Raw genomic sequence first — 19,813 nt, 5'->3', positions numbered from 1 at the left:
AATTCTCTTCAGTGTGTAAATAAGAAATTGTMAAACCATTTTTTAACCTTTTTGTAAGACAATACCATCAATAGATGCAAGTTCTTCATTTCATTCATTTTCTCCATTGCTTTCTTTGATTGCTTTTTTCTGTGCTGTTTGTTCTCTATAATGGATATCTATTTAACATACATAGCTGTTCAGATGTATATGCACTGCTTTTGTCTCTCGTGCTAAATAGTTTGTATGAATGATAAAGTATTAGCAATGCTAGTGGTTGTTCCATATAACATTTCTTGAATAATAATGCAGCCTCTGCTTTAGACCTTTTCATATCTGTCTCTGTTAAAAAGAAAATAAAAATCAGAGCAATAGCACRAGGATCCCAATATGCTTAAAAAAAACGAAAGGCGTATCTGGGGGCAACTCAACCAGAAAAGRCAGGGAAATCAAAGTGATAGCTGTATTTTTCATTTGATTAGTCAGTGCAGTTTTCTCCATTCACTTGGGAAATATATGTTAAAAAAGAAAGAAAAATCTTTATGCTTTTTCTTCTGTTTTGCTGCTTTTACTGTTTTAAAAATATATGCASCAGCTATTTCCATACAAAGCATTTGAAAATAGGGAGAACTTGACAAGGCTTTCAGCATGATTTGAATCCGATACAAAAAGTCTGTCTGGATCATTATATTACACAGGAGGACATGGACAATTAAAGTCATGCTTCCATTTAAAACTCTCAACCTTGCATTTTTGCAGCAGCACCTAGTGAGTGAAAGAATAAATGTCTAGAAAAGGGTGAAAGCTGAAGAGATTAGGAGAAATATATTCTCTAGTTTTTCACTTGCTTTTCCAATGYGTTTGATGGCCCTCCTTGCACTGACATTGAAGTTGTATAGAGAAATATTCTGACACATTTACTAATGGCAAGTGAAGTATAATCCACAATCAATGAAACTGGTGGAAATACTGTCGGAGTTAATGAGGAAATACGTCAGGATGTTCAAAATGGGATTGGCATTCCTTGAGGACTCCTTATTTTCTGAGTGCCCAGTTGAATACATTGCCGCTGATTTTTCCAAAACTCTCTTTCAGAGAATGTTGATTTCCATTTTGTGAACCAATCTGATGTACCAGAAATCAGGTCTCCTGAATTGCTAGGCCATTTGTTGGTAGCGTAGGCATAGTTCAACTAATTTTGTTTTTTAATTTACATTGCTCAACRGCAATTTTAAAGAGGAAAATCAGTAGGAATCAGAGGTGGATTGAAGCTGATTTTGCTGATTGCCAGGGCTCCAGGTCAAGCCTCAGAAGACAGCGAGGTGCCAGGAGTAGTTGCGCTGCTTGCACAGCTGCTGTAGCAATGCTGAAAGCAAGAAAGGGCCTTAGGAGAAATTTTCAAGGTGGATCTCAAAGCAGATGTGCCACAGCTGTAAGGAAGTTTCCATGGAAGCAGTGATTGCAAGGTGGATGGTAGCCATCTGTCATTTGTGGCAGGTAGGAGGATGGAAAGGAAAAAGTAAAGTGGGGTGACAGAGTATAAATAGGGAGGAGAAAAATACTACGTCAAGGGACCTGATGTTAGCCATATAAATAGCTGTAAAGCCTGAATCTAGGAACCCTAGGAATTAAGCTAAAAAATACAAATAACCTCCTCAGTTTTTAAAAGGAATCCCAAGTTGTCTTTGTCATGATTTATGCGACCAGACCTCCTCAATAGAATTACAGTCGCGTAATCCACAACTGCTGTTATTTATTCTGGATAAAGAAGGCAATTTTGACTGTGATCTCCCTTGACATTTCCCAAGGTCCACTCCTGTCTCATACCTTTCATCATCATGTACTTCTTCAAGGCAATCAGTGACTCTCTTACCTCTCTCAAAAAGAAGCATGTATTTCATTCATTCACCCTGGACCAGAGTGACACAGACATTACAGGTTAGGGGAGATCAATTGCATAGCCCTGCTCTTCTTCACCTGGGAGCATCTTTGAAGTGTGGACAAGGTTGGAATCCGAACAAGACAGTAGCCCACTGTATCAAAGTGGTTATGGTGGCAGGAAAGAAATAAAACAGTATTTTACTCAACAAGGTATCATCTTTTTTTTTTTCATTTTACAATCTGTGTCAATGGCAGTTGGAACTACTAGACCTGCATTAAAATTACATATTACTTATATAAATGGGAGCTATAAATATCRCAAATAGTAAAACTAAAATTGCACCGAGGTTCAGGAGACAGTATGTCTAAAAGCTACAAAATTAAGGACATTTAGAGGAAAGCCTCAACCTCCATCTGCCCTTAATTTACCTCATTATTCTTAGTTGTCACAGAGTGATCTCAATACTGCATTAATGTCATATAATGGCTTTTTCTTGCAAGGTTGACTCAGATCTGAATCAGACCACAGAAAAAATGCAGCTATATTTTGGGAGTATGTTGGGTTAGTTAAACCAGTAAGGATAGACTAGCCTAGTGTTAAAGATGAAGCAGCTATTCATTGTTAGTGAAATTAGTAAATACTATTTTACCTAAGTATCTCCTTTCAGATATTTTCATATTAATGCAGCCTTGAGGATTCTTACTTCTTTTTCCTTTCATTTAAAATATTATTAATGCAAAGCTAATGTTGATCCAGATGTGTGGCACAACAGCAATTTGGACCAGGGCCCTGCACATCACATTTGMGCTTGTTAAGCATATATTGCTGCAACAGAGTGACCTGTGTGCAAGAAATGCTACTGTTATATTTGAGATGTCCTCTCCTGTCAGCTTGCCTGGGTTCAGGGCGGGGCTCGCAGTGCCTGCATCCTTCTGAGTACAACATRTGTTTCCGTTCCTGTACGCCCTATGGTGGAAATCACCCTGGACTACCAGGAGACTATGCTGTGGCCAGCAGATCTGTTTTTCCCAGCTGTGCTCCTGGACCTAAGGATAATGTGCAAGATTCAGGCTGCTGGGTTATTCTTAATTAGCCCTTTGGAGAAACAGAGCCTGTTAGCTGGCCTGGAGCACTAAGGTTTCCGGTGCCTGCTCAGCGCTGGCACGTGTGTGGGGGGTGGGAGGTGACAGGACTGTGCCAGACAGACSTTCTCCTGGACTCCTTTAAGCTCTCCCTGGCCATTTCACCTGTGAAACTGACTACTGTGTGTGATGATCTCATGAAGCTAGAGAATTTGAGGCCATCAGTTTTTATTAAAAGTAATTTTGTATTGAATCAGTGGAAAGAATATCCCTGTGGTTAGGACTCGAGGGAGAGTTCCTTGAATATGCTTTCTGGCAAACATGGATGGTTTCCTGTGCTTAGGGAGGGATTTGTTTCACCTAAATTTAGCTTAGGTATCTTCACTCTGTAGTCAGTGGTTCCCCATGAGAGCAATTAATCTGACCTGAAACAGCTGAATTACCATCTCTATTAACTGCAGAGAGAACTTTAGACAAGAAGTCCAGTCTTTAAATGGCTTAACTGAGCTGAAGCTGGATTCTGGCTTTCCTCCTTCTTCATGTTATATGCGTTAAAGTGAGGTCAGTGGGTCTTTGCAGGATGCTGTGAGGAGAAATATGCTGGTGGGGGTGAGATGTCCAGATATTATTCTGAAGGAGGCTTCTGAGCCTAAATACATGGACCCTTAAATACATTTTTTTTTTTTGATTTGAGTATTATTAGTCTTTGAAATATATTTTGTATCCTTCATTTTAAAAAGTAATAAAGGCTATATCTGAGTTGTCCTTATAAAGGAAGTTGCATATTCAAGCTCCTCTTCTTCATAAAATGATTAAATACTGATCCTTCAGTGGCTTTAAAGGAAAACCTAGCAATCATTCGACATTCTGTGGTGCAGGAAAGGCTGATGCAATACAGGACACAATGGGGAATATCTCTTTCTCTTTTTGAAAAATGCAAGGCGATTTTTAAACTTCTTGCTCTATGGCATCCAGGAAATTCATAACCATCCTCTATTGGGACTAAATGTATGTCAGAAATATGCTTCAGAATCAATTTGTTGTCATTCATTGAAAGCACAGTTCAGAGTGGATTGGGATAGAAAATAAGTTGAGTTTAAAATCTGTTTTAGCTTCTCTTTCAGTGTTCTGTTTTTCCCTCCATCTTTTCTTTGTTTTTATTGCTGTAATTGCTGTGTTTCTGTATTTCAATTGTAATGGCTTCTAAGTGTCTTAGGCAGTTGCTGTCTTATAAATCCAATTACTATGTGTCTATCTGTAGTATATTATTRTGCGTGAGGTGAATTGAAAACCGTCTGGACTGTGGGGCTCAAAAGGTTATGGTCAATGGCATGAAGCCAGCTAGCAGCCAGTCACCCAGGGGTCAATACTGGGTCCAGTGTTGCTCAAGTTATTCATCAGTGAGCCAGATGAGGGGACAGAGTGTACACTCAGCAGGTTTGCTGATGATCCAGGACTGGGAGCAGTGGCTGATGCGCCAGAGGTCTGTGCTGCCATTCAGAGGGACCTCGACAGTCTGGAGAGATGGGCAGAAGGGAACCTCGTGGTGTTCAGCAAAGTGAAGTTCAGGGTCCTGCCSTGGGGAGAGCTAACTACATTCCCCAGGACAGGCTGGGGGCTGACCTACTGGAGAGCAACTTTGCAGAAAAGGACCTAGTGTTCCTCCTGGTGGACAACAAGTCGACCATGAGCCAGCAATGCGACCTTGCAGCAAAAAAGCCCAGTGGTATGCCTTGGGCTGCATTAGGCAGAGCTTTGCCAGCAAAGGGCCACAAAGATGATTAAGTGAATGGAGCATCTCTCATACCAGGAGAGGTTGAGAGCTGGGACTGTTCAGCCTGGAGAAGGGAAGACTCGGGAGGATCTTATTAGTGCATGTGAACACCTGACAGGGGAGCAGGGAAGGTGAAGAAGATGGAGCCAGACTCTGTTCAGTAGTGCCCAGTGAGAGGCAATGGGCACAAACTGAAACACAGAAAATTCCATTTGAACGTAAGAAAAAACTTTCTTATAGTGAAGGTGGTCAAACACTGGCGTTGGTTGCCCAGAGAGGTTGTGGATATGCTCTGTCCTTGGAGATGCTTAAACCCAACTGGACACCTGCCTGAGCAACCTACTCYAGTTGACCTTCGTTGACCTGGGGTTTGGACTAGACAACCTCCAGAGGTACTTGCCAACCTTAACTGTTCTGTGATTCTGTTTGAAACATGAGCACATATCCTTTTTCTTTTTTTTAGAGAAAATAGTTCTATAGAACATGTAACTTTATTACTGAAGAAATWTACATACAAATATTTCATGATTTTTAAAGATGTCTACCAAACTTAGTCTTTAGTTCCTCTCTAAGTTTTCCATTCTCACTACAGATGTAGAAATACTAAAAAAAAAGAAAAGAAAAGAAACAAAGTTGTCCACTCAGCTGAATTTATATCTGCAGAAATCAAATACATCATTTGATCARTTTTCAGTTTCATTCTTTTCCCAGGCAGTTAATTTAACCATTACTTTTAATTATTAAAAGATAATTAATTTAAAAATATTTAATTACAATTAATTGCTGTTTTTTGGCAAATGAGTCATCAAAGAAAGAGCCCCTTCAGTCCCCTGATTGATTTAGTGTGGTGAACAGGAATCATCATCAAAGTTGTTCTTTAGGCCCTTTTAACCTCACAGGTGGCTTCTTTCAGTACTTATGCTTCTCCATAAATATACAGACTTTGTGGGAAGGCTTTGGATCAATTTTTATTTTAAATTTGATTACTGCTATGTATCATTTTCTAGGCCAGTTGTCCACTAGTTGTGTAATATTGACTTCCATTTTAGTAAATGAAGGTGTATTAATCCACCAGACTTCACTTCTGGGTCTCGATTTGTTTTGGGGAACTTCAGCTTGAAGTGTTTGACCAACATTTTGGCAGCCATCAGGACCTCCTTTGAGGACCTCCTCTTAGCTGGCATATAAACGAGGTATGCAAAATCATGGTGCACTTATGTTTCCACCAACAAAGTCCCCTTGCTGCTGAACATCTTTGCCACCCACATGCCAATGTTTCTGACAGTGCGGGATATTGTAGCTTGTGAATCTACCAGTGCACAAACAGGGAARTTGCTTATATTAATGTTTAAATGTTTGTATGTGATCTGTTGYACCCAGAAGAACACTTCCATTTCTGTGGAAATTACTACTTTGGTATTCTTTGAAGATAGATTAATAAACATGCTAATATGTTGCGTAATGAAAGCTGAGTTTAAACATTCTCGTATTTAATTCTTCCATTTATTTTTTTCTTCTTTATTTTCAGAATGTGAAATTGCATTAGAGTTTTCTATTACTAAGTTTTTTTTTTTTTGAATGATAGTCACTTGCAAAATCTGTTATTCATTAAATTACAGCTCAGGAATGTAACAAATATAGAACTCATGGCAGAAGATTAAGACTGGCAGATAATATAAGTTTTTATTTTATTCCAAATAACCATGTAAGGATTCTTAAAAGGTGATAGGATGGTATTTTATTTGGTGGTTTGTGAAATGATTTGTTTTTGCAAGTTAATTGTTCTAGTAAAGGTAATAGAAACTTAACTCTAAATGTTTCATGTTACTTCTACCTTAAATATTTAAGTAGTTACTCAGTGAATATTCTGTACAGTTCAAGTAGTAGTAGAATAGCCCCCAAATTTATAGCTTTGTATGCTTTTTGGAGTCATATGACTTTATGAAACAAAATTTTCAAAAGCATCTAAGGAACTCATTTGCAAAAGGAACTTGGACAGGTCTACAGGAGYGGATGTTGCTGATATTGAAGTTAGTTCACGCACATGGAAAAATGATGCTGTAATTGGGTTTAGATGATAGTGACTTGGAGCACTGAAGTTGAAGCAGACTAATGGTTATGGCAGAGAAAAGGGATAGAAATTTACTGGTTTTCCTGGTGCTAACTGGCATTGCTTGTTGTTTGACTGGTGCTGCCTCGTGCACTTCAGCCCCTTTCGCTGTCCTAGAGCTCTGTAGATCAGCCTGCTGCCAAGCTGCTGGCATAGGTGATGGCATTTGCCATTGCATGCCCCTAGTCAGTGTCAGCACAAGGGAGCTGTCAGCATTGCGGTATGGCCAAGTAGCATCTGGATTTCCTTGCTCCCTGGGAAGAGATGGATATTTTGAGAACTCTGGAGAAGATTGTTATAGGAATGTATCCAAAGGCATTGTAAGAGGGAGACCAGACAAGGTCAAACCTTGCATGTTCGTCATCCTTTGGCCAAAACCAAGAGATGGCAAGCATTTTGCAAGAAATTCAAGGATATAAACCAGAGCAAAGATATATTTGTTATTTAATCTAAGAGGAGTATGGGAGTACTGGGGCTTAATGCTCTACTGAAGCACTCCGGGCAGTGGGCCCCAGTAGGTAAGTGGTACTATCATACGCGCCTGGTATTGTGTATATGTGTACCAACTTTCCAGGTGGATGCTGCCACGATGAGAATGGATGAACTTGAAGGCCTTCTAGATTTGAATCCCTTTGTTGTATGTTCAAAACAATGATTGCAATAGATTTGGAGCAGGTGCAGCTAGAAGTTAAATATCACGTGTTGGCACTGAAGGAATTTAAAGGTCATCTATAAGGCTTCAATGACCATGCTCTCTCTTCCATTTCATAGTCTAGACTGATAACCACAGTTCATCTCAAAATATCAGCCACACTTAGAGTGATGTCTGCTAGTAAGAACTACAAAATGCATGTCACCAACAAAAAAGAGCAGCTGAAAATTCTTTATGTCCAGCCAAACAGAAATTTCATCCCCTTTCCATTTCCTGATCTGGCTCTTCTGTATTCCCAGCCTTTGTAGCACCATGACCATGTGCTCTGAATAATAAACTTACCCTGCTATATTCCCCCCACATCTCTTTTCCACCCACTAGATTCAAATGATAAAATGTTATGAGAATAAGTGATTTACTACTCTAACAACTGATACCTTTTAAAATAGTTTACTTTGTGGTTTAGCTGATACTTAGCTTTCATAGCATTGCACTACAGTCTTGGTAACAGCACTTCAGAACACTATCATGTATTTGTGGTAGCTCTTGATTGTTGCATGTTAAAAGATACTTACAGCACGATAACTAGACTTTTTTTTCTGGCAGAAAGTATTTTATTTACACAATAAAGATATGTTGGTTTAGATGCATGTAAAAAGTCATAGGCATAGTAAAGTGACATGAAAAGCAGGACATTATTAATCCATGAAGTTCTTCGGAATCATTATAAATATTTATTTATCTTACAGTCAACTTTCTGAAAATCACATGGGAATTTAAGGTGCAGAAAGTCCTATATTTTAACTTTAACTGTACAAAGCAGAGCTTTTTCTAGCGTAGGTAGCTTTCCCTTGCAAACCCCTGTGGAGTCCCTCTTGCATTCACCCGAGTGTGTCACAGCAGCGCAGATTCATCAGGGCTCTTAACAAGCAATTTTCTCTCTGCCCACTCAGCCGACACTTCAGTGCATGAGGCAATCACCAACCATATGACCAGCAATCTAGCGAAGGTGCTCAATATCCTCTTTTTAGGATGTGAATGCCTTCTACACAGAAGAGCTCATCCTACTGTAGTGTTTTGGTATAAATGAAGGAAACTGGAAAACAAAAGCTTGGCTCCAGCTTTAAAAACAATGAACTACAACACCTATAACAGAATATCAAAGGTAGTGTAGTCACCTAGGTACCCAGAAGACTGGCTGAGTTTTGGGTTGGGTCCTCCGAGTGGCTAGATGAGACACTTTCTTCTTGTTGAAGCGAGGATTCAAGTTTCTGTGCATCTGACATGGAGAGTGTTTTCGCACTTTGGATTTGGAGCTTTATTTTGGAGTCTTTATTTGGTCTGGATTTTAGTGTTTTTTGCAGTTTCTTAATGCTACTAAAAAGCTGTATGGATAGTATTTCAAAATGGAAGATAGGTTAATTATTTTGGTCTTTAAAAAACAGATAAAGAACAACTGCACTTCTTGACCATCATGGAAAATACAGTTGCACTGATGCAATATAAAGGCCAAAACCGAGGACAAGCTTCCAGTGGCAGGCAAATTAAAGAGAAGARGGTTAGAAAAAGAGGATCAGAACAGATAACTCTTTGCAACGCTCAGGATCATGTGAACCTTCATGACGCTTTGAAGGAAGATGACCAGGAAGGGGATGTAACTGGCTTGGGCTGACACAGGTAGACATTGCCATAACTGAGCAAAGGCTGCCTGCTTCCTCAGATTATGGAAAAGGACAGAGAGATGAAGGGGCAACTTCTGGAGCTCAAAAAAGAGCAAGCCATTTGCTTGCCTGTATCTTTACCTAGTGTTGGCTGTCTGCTCCTCCTCTAGCATCATGCCTGCATCACAGGTCCCAGAGAGCTATGGGTACACAGAGCGAGTTTGCTGCATGGACACTCTACTGCTGCTCCTCTGCTCCTCCAGACCGAGATGCTGAGAGTAGCAGTCTTTTTWAAAATCTGCAAGCTCACATGAGAGGTTTTCTGCAGCTGCATTGCAAGTCTAAACCAGCAAGGAGACTGACCAGGAAGAAGCTGCTCTGAAAGTATAAAGCACAAGACCAGATTTTTCTGTCTGAGAGAATCTGTGTTACCCTGAAGCTTACTGTGTTAGCTTATGCTACTGTTTTGCATGGAACACATTTAGCTACCTTATACCCCAAAAGGTTAAGAAATTTTGACTTTATTATACTAAACAAAGTCAACTAGTCTTTTAGTCATGATAACTAAAAACTATTTCTATTTATAATTTTGGTGAAAATAAGGACTTTTTAAAAAGGAGTTTGTGAGCTCTCTGTGAAGATTCAGTAATGAAAGTTGCTTGAGGGAATGGCTGTCAAGCATGAACATTAATTATAGTCTCCATTCATGAGGTGATGCAATAGAAATCAGAGAAGGTTCAATTTGTATTTCATGTAATTTTTGTYTGCTGGAAAAAAAGTATTTACATTGTACAGGGCAGAAATGACAATGGGATGCCCACTCAGAAAGCTGAGCACTTAATTTAAAGAAAGTCCTTGCTCTGTGGAAGCAATTATGAGGACTGCAGTGGGAGGCATCTGGTCATGTAGACACAGCGATTGTATTCACCTAACAGGTAACAGTTAATACATTGCAGCTCAGTGTGAACTAGAACCCCTTGCTGTAGACAAGCCCTTAAGTATTTAAATRCCCAAGTCCCTTTTGTTGAAATGTCTCAGAGTCCAACTTGGCCTCCACATGGCGACTATTGTAAATGTTCCCCATGAAACTGCATTACATTTCATCCTAATTAGTACTACCATCTTAGTAAAGAAACACGAGATTARAAAGTACAAGAGTAGGTACTCACATCCTTTCCTAAAGGAACTAAATCAATTCCAATCCTGCAGTATACACGGAGCTGACTTGATTTGGCCTCCTTCTCTAGATGATGGTAGCAACGCAGTATGAAGTGGTTGCTATTATTACTTGGGTTTTGTTCCAGAGTTTTATCCATTTAGAGTGTTGTCAGGATAGCCTTTCTTATTAGCCCCCAAACACTATTTTGGTAGCAAAGAAAGTAAAGGTTAGTCAATAAATAGCAGTCACTTGCAACAAATTAAGATGAGAAATATTTTGTTGTGGCAATAGCAATGAATATATCTCGATGTGAAATTGAATTTTTTATTGAAATCAAATATATGATTAAGATATTATTCTGCACAGAAAAGGTTAGAAACTTCAACATCTTTTGTCTATAAGCCAAATATTGTACAGTGTTGGTATCCATGCTGTGAGCTCACCATTACTGCTCTGCCAGTAATTTCAGCCTGGCATCTAGACTAACTTGCCTCCCTAGGAGTCGAGAAGAAACACAGTTGACAGGTGATCTCAGGTGTAGGCCTTTGTAGAATGAGTAAAAGCACTGTCATATTTTATGAAATTGCATCTGCTGCTTATATGCTGTGATCATCTCTCAGTGAGGGAGAGAGCGGAGTTCGTCTCCGTTATGGCCACAGACGGGTGTTCGGAAGGAGCCAGATGAGATTTTACACACTCTTGCAGCTTCATTCAAATGTGTTTGAATGAAGTTCCAGGATGGAAACTGGAAGCAAGGTTGTGGYTATGCTGTGTCTGCGCTGTAATTTTAAAATAGGTGTACTAAACAGCTCTTAGGCACACCACCAGAACTGCAAGGTGAAGATCGCTGAACAGCCTCAGAGCGGCGTAGTCTGTGAACGGCAGCAACCAAACGCGGTAAAAACGTCCGCCGTGCGACGCAAGAGAAGCGGGTCTCCGGCCCCTTCTTCCCGGAGCAAAGCGGGCGTCTGCGAGGCTCCGGCGGCCGCTGCGCCGAGGCCGCCCCGCGGAGCGCTGCCGCCCGTCTCGGGAGTACCTTACGGGTCAGCGCGGAGGCCCCGGCCAGCCCTGTCTCGCCGGAGCGGCGCAGCGCCTGCCCGAGTCCTTGCGTCCTCCTTCCCCGGAACCCRAGCAGTAGGTGAGGCACCTGCCGTCCATCTGGAGTGAGACACTTGGACTCAGAATAACTATGCCTTTTAACAGCTGAAATTTCCAGAGTGGTAAACTTTAAAATCTGTTGTTAGTCTGCATAAAACCATCCTTTCTGCTTCCCTCTTTTCTTTTTATTTTACTATTATTTTTTTTTATTTCCACGGCCGGGTCTGTTGCCACCTCAGCCTGAGCTCTGTAACCATATGCATTTTTTTACTCCATTCCTCATTTCCTTAGAGAGCCAATTCATTGTGATTTATTGGGTACAAACTAAAAAGCTAAGTATTTTTCAGGATGTAAGCTGTAGTGGCTGTGAGAAGGAATGAGACTATAATTCTACCCGGCTGTATTTGACTTAAGCATTTTCAGAGGGGATTGGAGGACGTATTCTTTCCATTAGACCTCTCCTTTCTTAATCACCGTTCCCTAATTAATTCCCCGGTTAAATGTAAAGCAAGCATTAGCTTTGAATAATGTTTGCCTGCGGGACTACACAAAGAATTCCTTTCTTTTGCATGGTGACTCCTGGCCAGGGGATCTGGTGCAAGCTGGAGGGCAGGTACTTGAGACTTCTGTCCCAGGTGCTCCTGGACCTTTGAGCTGTGCTCCTGGCCGGAGGCGAAGGTGGTATCACCTGTCGCCTGCAGATGAGGAGACCATCTCTCTCTGTGTTGTGAAGCCATGCTGGTAGCACGGCTTTGGTTCCTTCCAGTGGAAAGCTGAGTCCGATTTGCAGAAATGCAAATCTCTAGACAAAACGTCCAGTTAAGAGAAAAGCAGATTGCTATTCCTGCTAGCAGGGTGTATGTTTTTTCTCTTAGTAGCTGTCTTTCGTTGCATGATACACGCTCTCTGGTGCCTAAGCYGGCACAGAAAGGTTCCCTTTCCTTCTGCTCGCCACCTTCTCRGGCCTCTCACTGCAGCAGTTTGCAGGCCTCTGACTCCAACCAAGACACTGTGTTTCGGCCTGGGAAGAAGTGAGGTTAAAARAGGAAGCCCCCACATCCAAAAGGACGATGTCTGAACAAGGGCCTGGCAAGGAGCAGGCGGGGAGAGGGGGGCAGTGTTTAACCGCAGCGAGCGTATTTTACCACTGAAGAAACGCTGTCTGACTATACTAAGGGATAAGACTCTTTTCTACTCTACTGGCTTGAGGCATTAATTTTTAACTCAAAAGGAAGTTTTAATAACGATTCTGGGTTACTGATAGCTTGAGGGGAGGGATAGACTGCAGCTTTATTAACAGGGCAGCAAAAAAACCGTACAGAGTATGTTTCACATAAAGCCACGAAAATGCCTATGAATTGAATGCYGTAACAGGGAGGGCTGCAATACATAATCTCTTGGTGTTGAAAAACAGATGCTTAAAAATATCCTTGATTTTGATAGAAAGTTCAGAAAACAGAAATCCCACTGATTTTTTTTCCCTTTCATTTGTTTTACAGGCATTCCCCTGTATTTCAACAGGAATTTATGGTAAGTAAGGCCTTAGRTGTACATTATTGCTTACTCAATTTTTCCTCTTATTACTATTTTGAAGAGTGGTATTTCATGTCAGGTGTCTCTTCTATGGTTTTGGTGTTGGTACTGCGTAGCAGAGGCTGTGCCATGCCGGGATGCTGCTGTGCTGAGTTGGTGCAGTTGTGCAGCTGGCAGCGCTGTGGTGGCCCTTCTGCAGCTCCCACGTCCTGCAACCAACCTTTCCATCCAAAAGGCAAGCAAACAAGGCTTCTTGATGCCCCAGACTGGGAAAAAAGTACGTTTTCCTCAAGCAAGCTTGCTTGAATAGCATGAAATTATCTCAGCTCTCTTAAGTTTTGCTACCACGTGTTTAACTTAATGATTTATATCCAAAATGCTGCCTGAAGAGTTGGAGGGAAAGGAGTGTTATGRAAGTGCATCATTTACTTTGTTGCAGTTTTAAGGCAAGCCCAAACTACTAGCCAGCTCTTTTTTTGGTTGATGCTGTGAAGGAAGCAGRCATGATATTTGAAGGAGGAAAAAAGCAAGCAGTTCCATATTTTAAAAGAAATATGGAGACATCTAGGAGAGGAGGTGCAAATTTATCAGGGGATAAAAACATTTTCTGGTTTAGAAGTAATATCAGCTGATTTTTCTTTCAAATAGCTTTGATAAGTGCATACAAATGGTGATAGGTTGGATTACTCGTACTAATTCAAGTGTTTTAGACAAACCAGCTAAGCAGCAAATTAAAAAAAAAAAAAAAAGTCATCAAGTACCANAGTCATCAAGTACCACAGGAGTATGACAATGCTGTTGCTATGTGAATATATAACGATTTTTATCTTTTTAACTGAAGTAATTTAAGGATTAACTGATTAGATATTATGGATGGAGGAAAATTCAAAAAATTGGATTATGTACTTATACTTTTTTCTTGTTTTTCAAGGAAAATGTAAAAGCTTCTTGTTTAAACACTGCTTGTTTTGATGATGATAAATATGAATTAGTCTTCAATTTMGGTTGAACCTAAATTACTTGTACTGCTGTACCTGTTTCTGCTAGAACTGCACTTTCATTATTCCAGAAGAACATACAGATGCTGYTGCTACAGCACTGAAAGTTACTGGATATGAATCTGGCTGCAGATATAGCTCCCCCTTAGCCCTTTCGATCCATCTCTTGTGCCTTTACTGGCCTTCTAGTTCTTAAGGCTTTGACTTAAATCTTGTTCTTGAAATCTTGACATGGGCATATATCTATTGCTAGTTTACAAAAGTAGGCAAGACATGATGCAAATATATGGGATCTGGGTAAATTAAATGTACAAATAATAATAGTTCATTTTATTAGAATTGGCATGGTTAATAGAAATCATCCTAGCAGGTGAGGAATATGATATAATGTAAGAGAGGAGAGTTAGAAAAAATCTCTGTTTACAAACTTCAGTTTCCTTTCCTGAGGTAACAGGTGTTTTTCTTGAAGTTAATGTTGATTTTAACTAGAAAGCTGTGGTGTTTCTGAAACATAGAATAGTTATGGCAGAGGCTGTTTTAATAATCATTTGTTGTTTTCACCTTTGTAAAAGAAGTATGGCATATTTCTGCAAGAGTATTCTAGTCTTCTGATGCTATTTTTTGTTGTTCATTTTGGAATATGATCTCTAATTGAGTTTACTGTTTACATTTTAGTAAGTGCTTTCTATTTGACAGTGAAAAAAAAAAAAAAAGAAAAAACTTAGCTGGAGGGTGTGGGAATAGCCTTCTTTCCAGACAGTGAAAAGTAGTGCAGGAAAGTGGAGCAATTAAACACAGGATGCTGCATCAGACTAGAGGCATCAATATTTTCAAGAAGGCTTGACAGCAGTTGTAGTGCTAAAACTGTATTACATAATATATTTGAGGCTTAAGGTACACCCAAGCCCCACAGAGCTATGCTTTCATCTGTTTTTTGTTGCTTTTTCCCCTTATAAATGCACATTCCTTTAGAAGGACAGTGTCTAGACAAACAAGTGGGTCAACTTTCTTTCTGGTGGCCAAAGTAGACTGTATTACTATACAGGTTGTACAATTACTTCTGAACTGTGCCAAGAAAATGTTATTCAAGAAACACACAGCCCTGATTTTTCATCCTAGGGCCATGCAAACAAATGCTCTCACTTCAAAATCCATTGGCTAAAAGCTGAGTTTCACCTCCAAATGGAAGTGGACACATTTGCAAGGTTTGATGGAGTGGATCCAGTTTAGGAATCTGGATTGCATTTTGTTCAAAGGTCTTAAAATTCTTGGTTTGCTTGTCTTTTTTATTATTATGAGAGGATCATAGTTGCACTTCTCTGCAGAGCGAACCTTTCAGGTTTGCCTCGCTGCGGAGCACTCCTTTTCTCTCATAAAAAGGAAACAGGAAGAAGAAAGCAAGCCTCCCGGTGAGGCTTTGGCGAAGGGCAGCTCGCTTTTCCTGAGATGGGATTTGATGGAGGGAAAGCCTGCCTTTCCTCCCCAAACACTCTCCTGACGCTCCATCTTCATCCTTCGAGTTTGAGATGTCCCAGCTTGAACGAGTTAAAGCCCCAAGAAGGCCAGAGGCATTTGCCATTAAGGCACCATGCCTGAAGCTAAAACTTTGCTTTTAACATGCTGCTGTCTAAAGAGCACAGGCAACAATTTCACTCATGAAGCGTCTTTGCTTTAAAAGTCTGATGACTTCAAAAGAGGGTTTAAATCTCTAGCAGTAGCAAGCACCTAGTGCTGATCGTTTGTAAAACGGAAAGGTCTATAGATACTCTGGAAAGAAAAATGTCACCTTTTCCTAAGCGATCYCTGTCATCTCTGGTGTGCTTATAAACTGATAATCGCTCCAAGAAAGCAAAGGGTGTGAAGACGAGTCTCTCCGTGGATCCCTGGAGTTGCTCTCTCCTGTTGCAGTAGCGCTTTCCTTTGGGGCAGCAGCACGGAGTTTGGTGAGTCATGCTGCTTTGGCGGCGGGGCCGGAGGCTCGCCGCTGTGCCACGGTGCCAGGAATCGCCAGGTACCAGCGCCGCAAGCAGCACGTCCTCAGGAGTCGTTCAGTAATACTCAGACACGAGCGAAAGCACAACATCGGCCTTACCAGAGGTCTCCTGTAGGCCATCTAGCTTCTTAAGGAATTTCTTACGTTTTTTTCTCTCTTCCCTTTTTAAAAACAATTTTACTGTCTGCTTGAAAAGAAGAAAAAAGTGATAGAAATAAATCTTCAGACAAATCTGTAGGCCAGAGGGTAAAAACAGTTAATGTAGGCTGTATTGTATCAGATTTTCATTTTACCTACTGTGATCACCATTTACAGATCCACTTTCCCCATAATTACCGTGTTGTTATGTTTGACATGCGGCCAGGAAAAAAAAAAAAGAAAAAAGAAAGAAAGAAAAAAAAGAATAGTAACAATCTTGCAGCAGTTTTTATGGAAGAGCACCTCATTTTCACGTCTTTGAGGAGACATTCACAGATTGTGGTGTGTGCAGCCTGCAAAGTGAGGAGGGATGTCTGATATGGCACTACAAACATTGTGCCCTGCAAAATTAAAGCAAGCTGGATGTGAGAGGACAGGAATTTTCAAGCTCCATCACATACTCTGTTGAGAGACGATTATGGGGCAGACTGTGCGTGGAAGGACCTGGAGATGTTACTAGCTACGCACACCTATTTGCTGCTTTCTTGTTGTTATTTTGTGGTAATACAGGGTTTGGCTTCTGTTCCTAGATAATATCTTGGTAGCATAAGCTGTTTTCTGGCAACATAAGCAAGTAGATAGATATTCTTTTAAACTTAGGGAGTGCTAAAGGGGGGGGGAGAGAAAATTTAAAGAAGAGAAATTTCATTTGATATTTCTTTTTGTTTCTGCCTCTGTGTAGCTGTGTATTTTAGCTTTGCTTGGCTTTCACTAAAATGTTATCAGCTATCCTTTCTGAGAAAAAAATGATGGCAGTGCTTGGGTTTTGTTAAAAATGTGCACTTGCATTTCTTTTAAAAACGCAGAGAGGAAAAGGGAAGAAAAAGACCAAAAGCTCTGAAAGCACAGAGTGTGTCTGAGGTGATTTAGGCAGTGGAAATGCACAGCTTCAGCATKTTTTAAGCACCCTTATTACATTGGAGTAAGACTTATTTCTTTTAAAATCAGGCCACTAATGCTTACTTGTAGCTTTTGGCCTGGTCATGGCAAAACATTGTGAGGCTGGATTTATGATGTGCTGCTAAAGGAGAGGCTGAAAAGCAGGCTCAGGAAGCCAAGCGAAGTAGGCRGCGCAGCTGGCGTGCAGAAGCGTGCAGCCTGTCTGCAGGGCACGACGTAGGGCGTTGCGTTCCCCTGGAGGCAGAGGCCCCTCGGACGGGCGCCAGCTGGGCGCGCGGCTGGCGTGACCTCCCGCGGGTCCTCCTCAGCACCCGCGCCTGGCTCGTGCTGCCGATCCGCAGCGAGCGAGTCCCTCGGCTCCTCTCCCAGGGAGGCGATCCGGGAGAGAGTACAGCCCGGGACCGCCGGGCAGGCGTGCTGCTGAGGGACGGGGAAAGCCCTCTGAGCGCCTGAGGCGGGCAGCAGACCTGAACGTCTCCAAAGGCAGCATAAATTCCTGCCGCAGGGCTAAATGTTGAGGCAGTCTACTTCCATCTGTTCTCTCTCATTTTGCATTGGCATTTCATGTGTTTTTTAATGAGCAGTTCTAATAACAGTTGCACTCCCTTCTGCCCAAAGAAGGACAGTTAGCTGTGAATTTTTCAGAACCGCTAGACACAGGAGGATGATAGGTGACCACAAAGCAGGCTTGTCTTCATCTCAGGTCGGGTGCTGTGAGTCTCTGCAACCATCACAAGGGCCTGACGCGCAAGGTGATCATCAGCATTCAATACTGGGGCATCAGTAATAGGCCTTCAGGAAGTAAAATTAAAAAGGAAAAGAAAGAAAGAAAGAGGTGAGGGGACACAAAATTTATCACAGAGGATGTCCGTGAGCAGCGGTGGGTAAAAAATCCAGTAGCAGACATAAAGAAACTTGCCCTTAAGAAGATTCTGTGATACTACTAAGCCGATTTTTTAGCCTGATAAACAGCTCCTCATCCCTCAACTGCATCAACATTTGTGACATTACTGTATGGATTTAACAGTCATTTTTTGTAGCTCATTGGGAAGTTAATTGTATTTTGTCATTTACTACATAAYTTGGGATATGTAATATTTTAGCAAGAATGAAGATTTACTGTAACTCATTYTTTTGTTGCTTCTTTGGGAGTGATCACCAGTTAACTGAGATTATTATTAAAATTAAAAATAGTAGCAACTATTAAATGGCTATTGTAATATTCAAGTAATCCTAGAAATCTAATTACTACTTGTAAAAAAATTTGTTACATGCATTATTTAACAGTGTTCTTATTTCAGACAGTGTAGTATCTGTGATACTAATTTGTCTTTCCTCACATTTTAAATACTAAAAAGTTATTACTGGAAAGTGTAAATCAATGAGCTCTCAACAGTCTAAAATTAACATTCGTATGACACATTTAGTAAGAAGATCTGACTTGATTTCAGAAGAGAGACTTAATAAGCTCTATTTTTCAATGGAAACTGGCATTTTATGGATATCATAGTTGGACTATCGAGAAATTTATCTATTGTGAAGTTCTTGCTGACTGTCCAACTTAGAGCATTTCTGCTGAATATTAGAYGAGAAATATGAACCTTGATTAAAACAACATTTAGTGACCATCTTTAAAAATACTCCTTCTAAAGCTTAGATTTGTAAACATTGAGTAATTTCTCCTTGTCTCCTTCCTGGTCTCACTTTTTCTCTTCCCTTTTCTCTTTAGGAAGAGAAAGAGAGAGAGGGACTCCGTAGTTACTTCTTTTTTTAAAGAACATTGGAAGCCCAAAGAGATCAAGGCTTTKTAAAGTCTGGAAAGCCAGTAACATCTCCAAAGGCATCAAAAACATATTACCCTTTGAACACATTTATCCTTTCTTTCCACTAATTTTTTAAGGTTTTTTGTAGGCAAACTATTCTGCAAAATATAAAATAGCTGGAAGAGATTTCTGGTATCCTGAAAACATATTGCTGATATCAGCTATAATGTTTGTTTTGGTATTTGTGGCTTTCCCATTCATTAGTGGCTGATTCTCTATTACCAGGATGAAGGTTAAAACTGTGTGCGAGTTGTATATCAGTTACATCACTTACTTGCCTCTTTCAGGCTTCCCTTGTTGATATTGTCATGGTAGTCCTATATGTTTGTCCTACAGCTCTATGCTATCAGGACTGAATCTAATTTGTTATAAATCTAATTTAGGTAAGAAAATCAAGATACATGGASTTCGTGCTCAAGACCTTAAATTAACATGGTACATAGAGTAGACAATATTTTCTGGTAAAAGGCCCAATTATCATTATGAAAAAGCTTTCTTTGATGTAATCTTCTCCTCTTCCTTCTACCCTCCATCCCAGAATGAACATRTCTCTAAAACTGAACTTTGAGCCCAGTCTGTCGCTAAATCCCACCATCTGCATTGGCTTTAGTGAGCAAGGAGCATGCTGTGGCATCATGGAGGAAGCCAGGTGCTATGGAAGGATGCCCTTGTTCAAAATTACGCTGTTTCATTTTATTTAGCTTTACATTTATAAAACGGAATCAAGTGGCTTAGCACAACTTGGAAATTATTGACTGAAAGAATCAYAGAATCATAGAATCAGTAAAGTTGGAAGGGACCTCTGGAGATCATCTAGTTCAGCCTCCCTGCTCAGCAGGGTCACCTAGAGCATGTTAGACAGGGTTGCATCCAGACGGGCCTTGAATATCTCCAGAGAAGGAGACTCCACAACCTCTCTGGGCAACCTGTGCCAGTGCTCTGTCACTCTCACAGGGAAGAAATTACCCCTC

At 40.6% G+C, this 19,813-nt stretch overlaps 1 protein-coding gene across 3 annotated transcripts in view; it reads left to right on the top strand.

Moving 5' to 3' along the window:
* MACROD2 (mono-ADP ribosylhydrolase 2) overlaps positions 1-19,813 on the top strand; it is an 880,037-nt gene that overhangs the window by 583,827 nt on the left and 276,397 nt on the right. For all 3 annotated transcript variants that reach the window (XM_085305606.1, XM_085305605.1, XM_085305604.1), the window contains exon 7: positions 12,897-12,927. In XM_085305606.1, the coding sequence (XP_085161732.1) occupies positions 12,897-12,927 (31 nt within the window). The remainder of the gene's footprint in view (positions 1-12,896; positions 12,928-19,813) is intronic.

The sequence above is a fragment of the Rhea americana genome, unplaced genomic scaffold, assembly GCF_003343005.1.
Source record: "Rhea americana isolate MKP2758 unplaced genomic scaffold, rheAme1 scaffold_223, whole genome shotgun sequence".
NCBI classification, from domain to species: domain Eukaryota; kingdom Metazoa; phylum Chordata; class Aves; order Rheiformes; family Rheidae; genus Rhea; species Rhea americana.
This window is presented reverse-complemented; position numbering and strand designations above follow the sequence as displayed.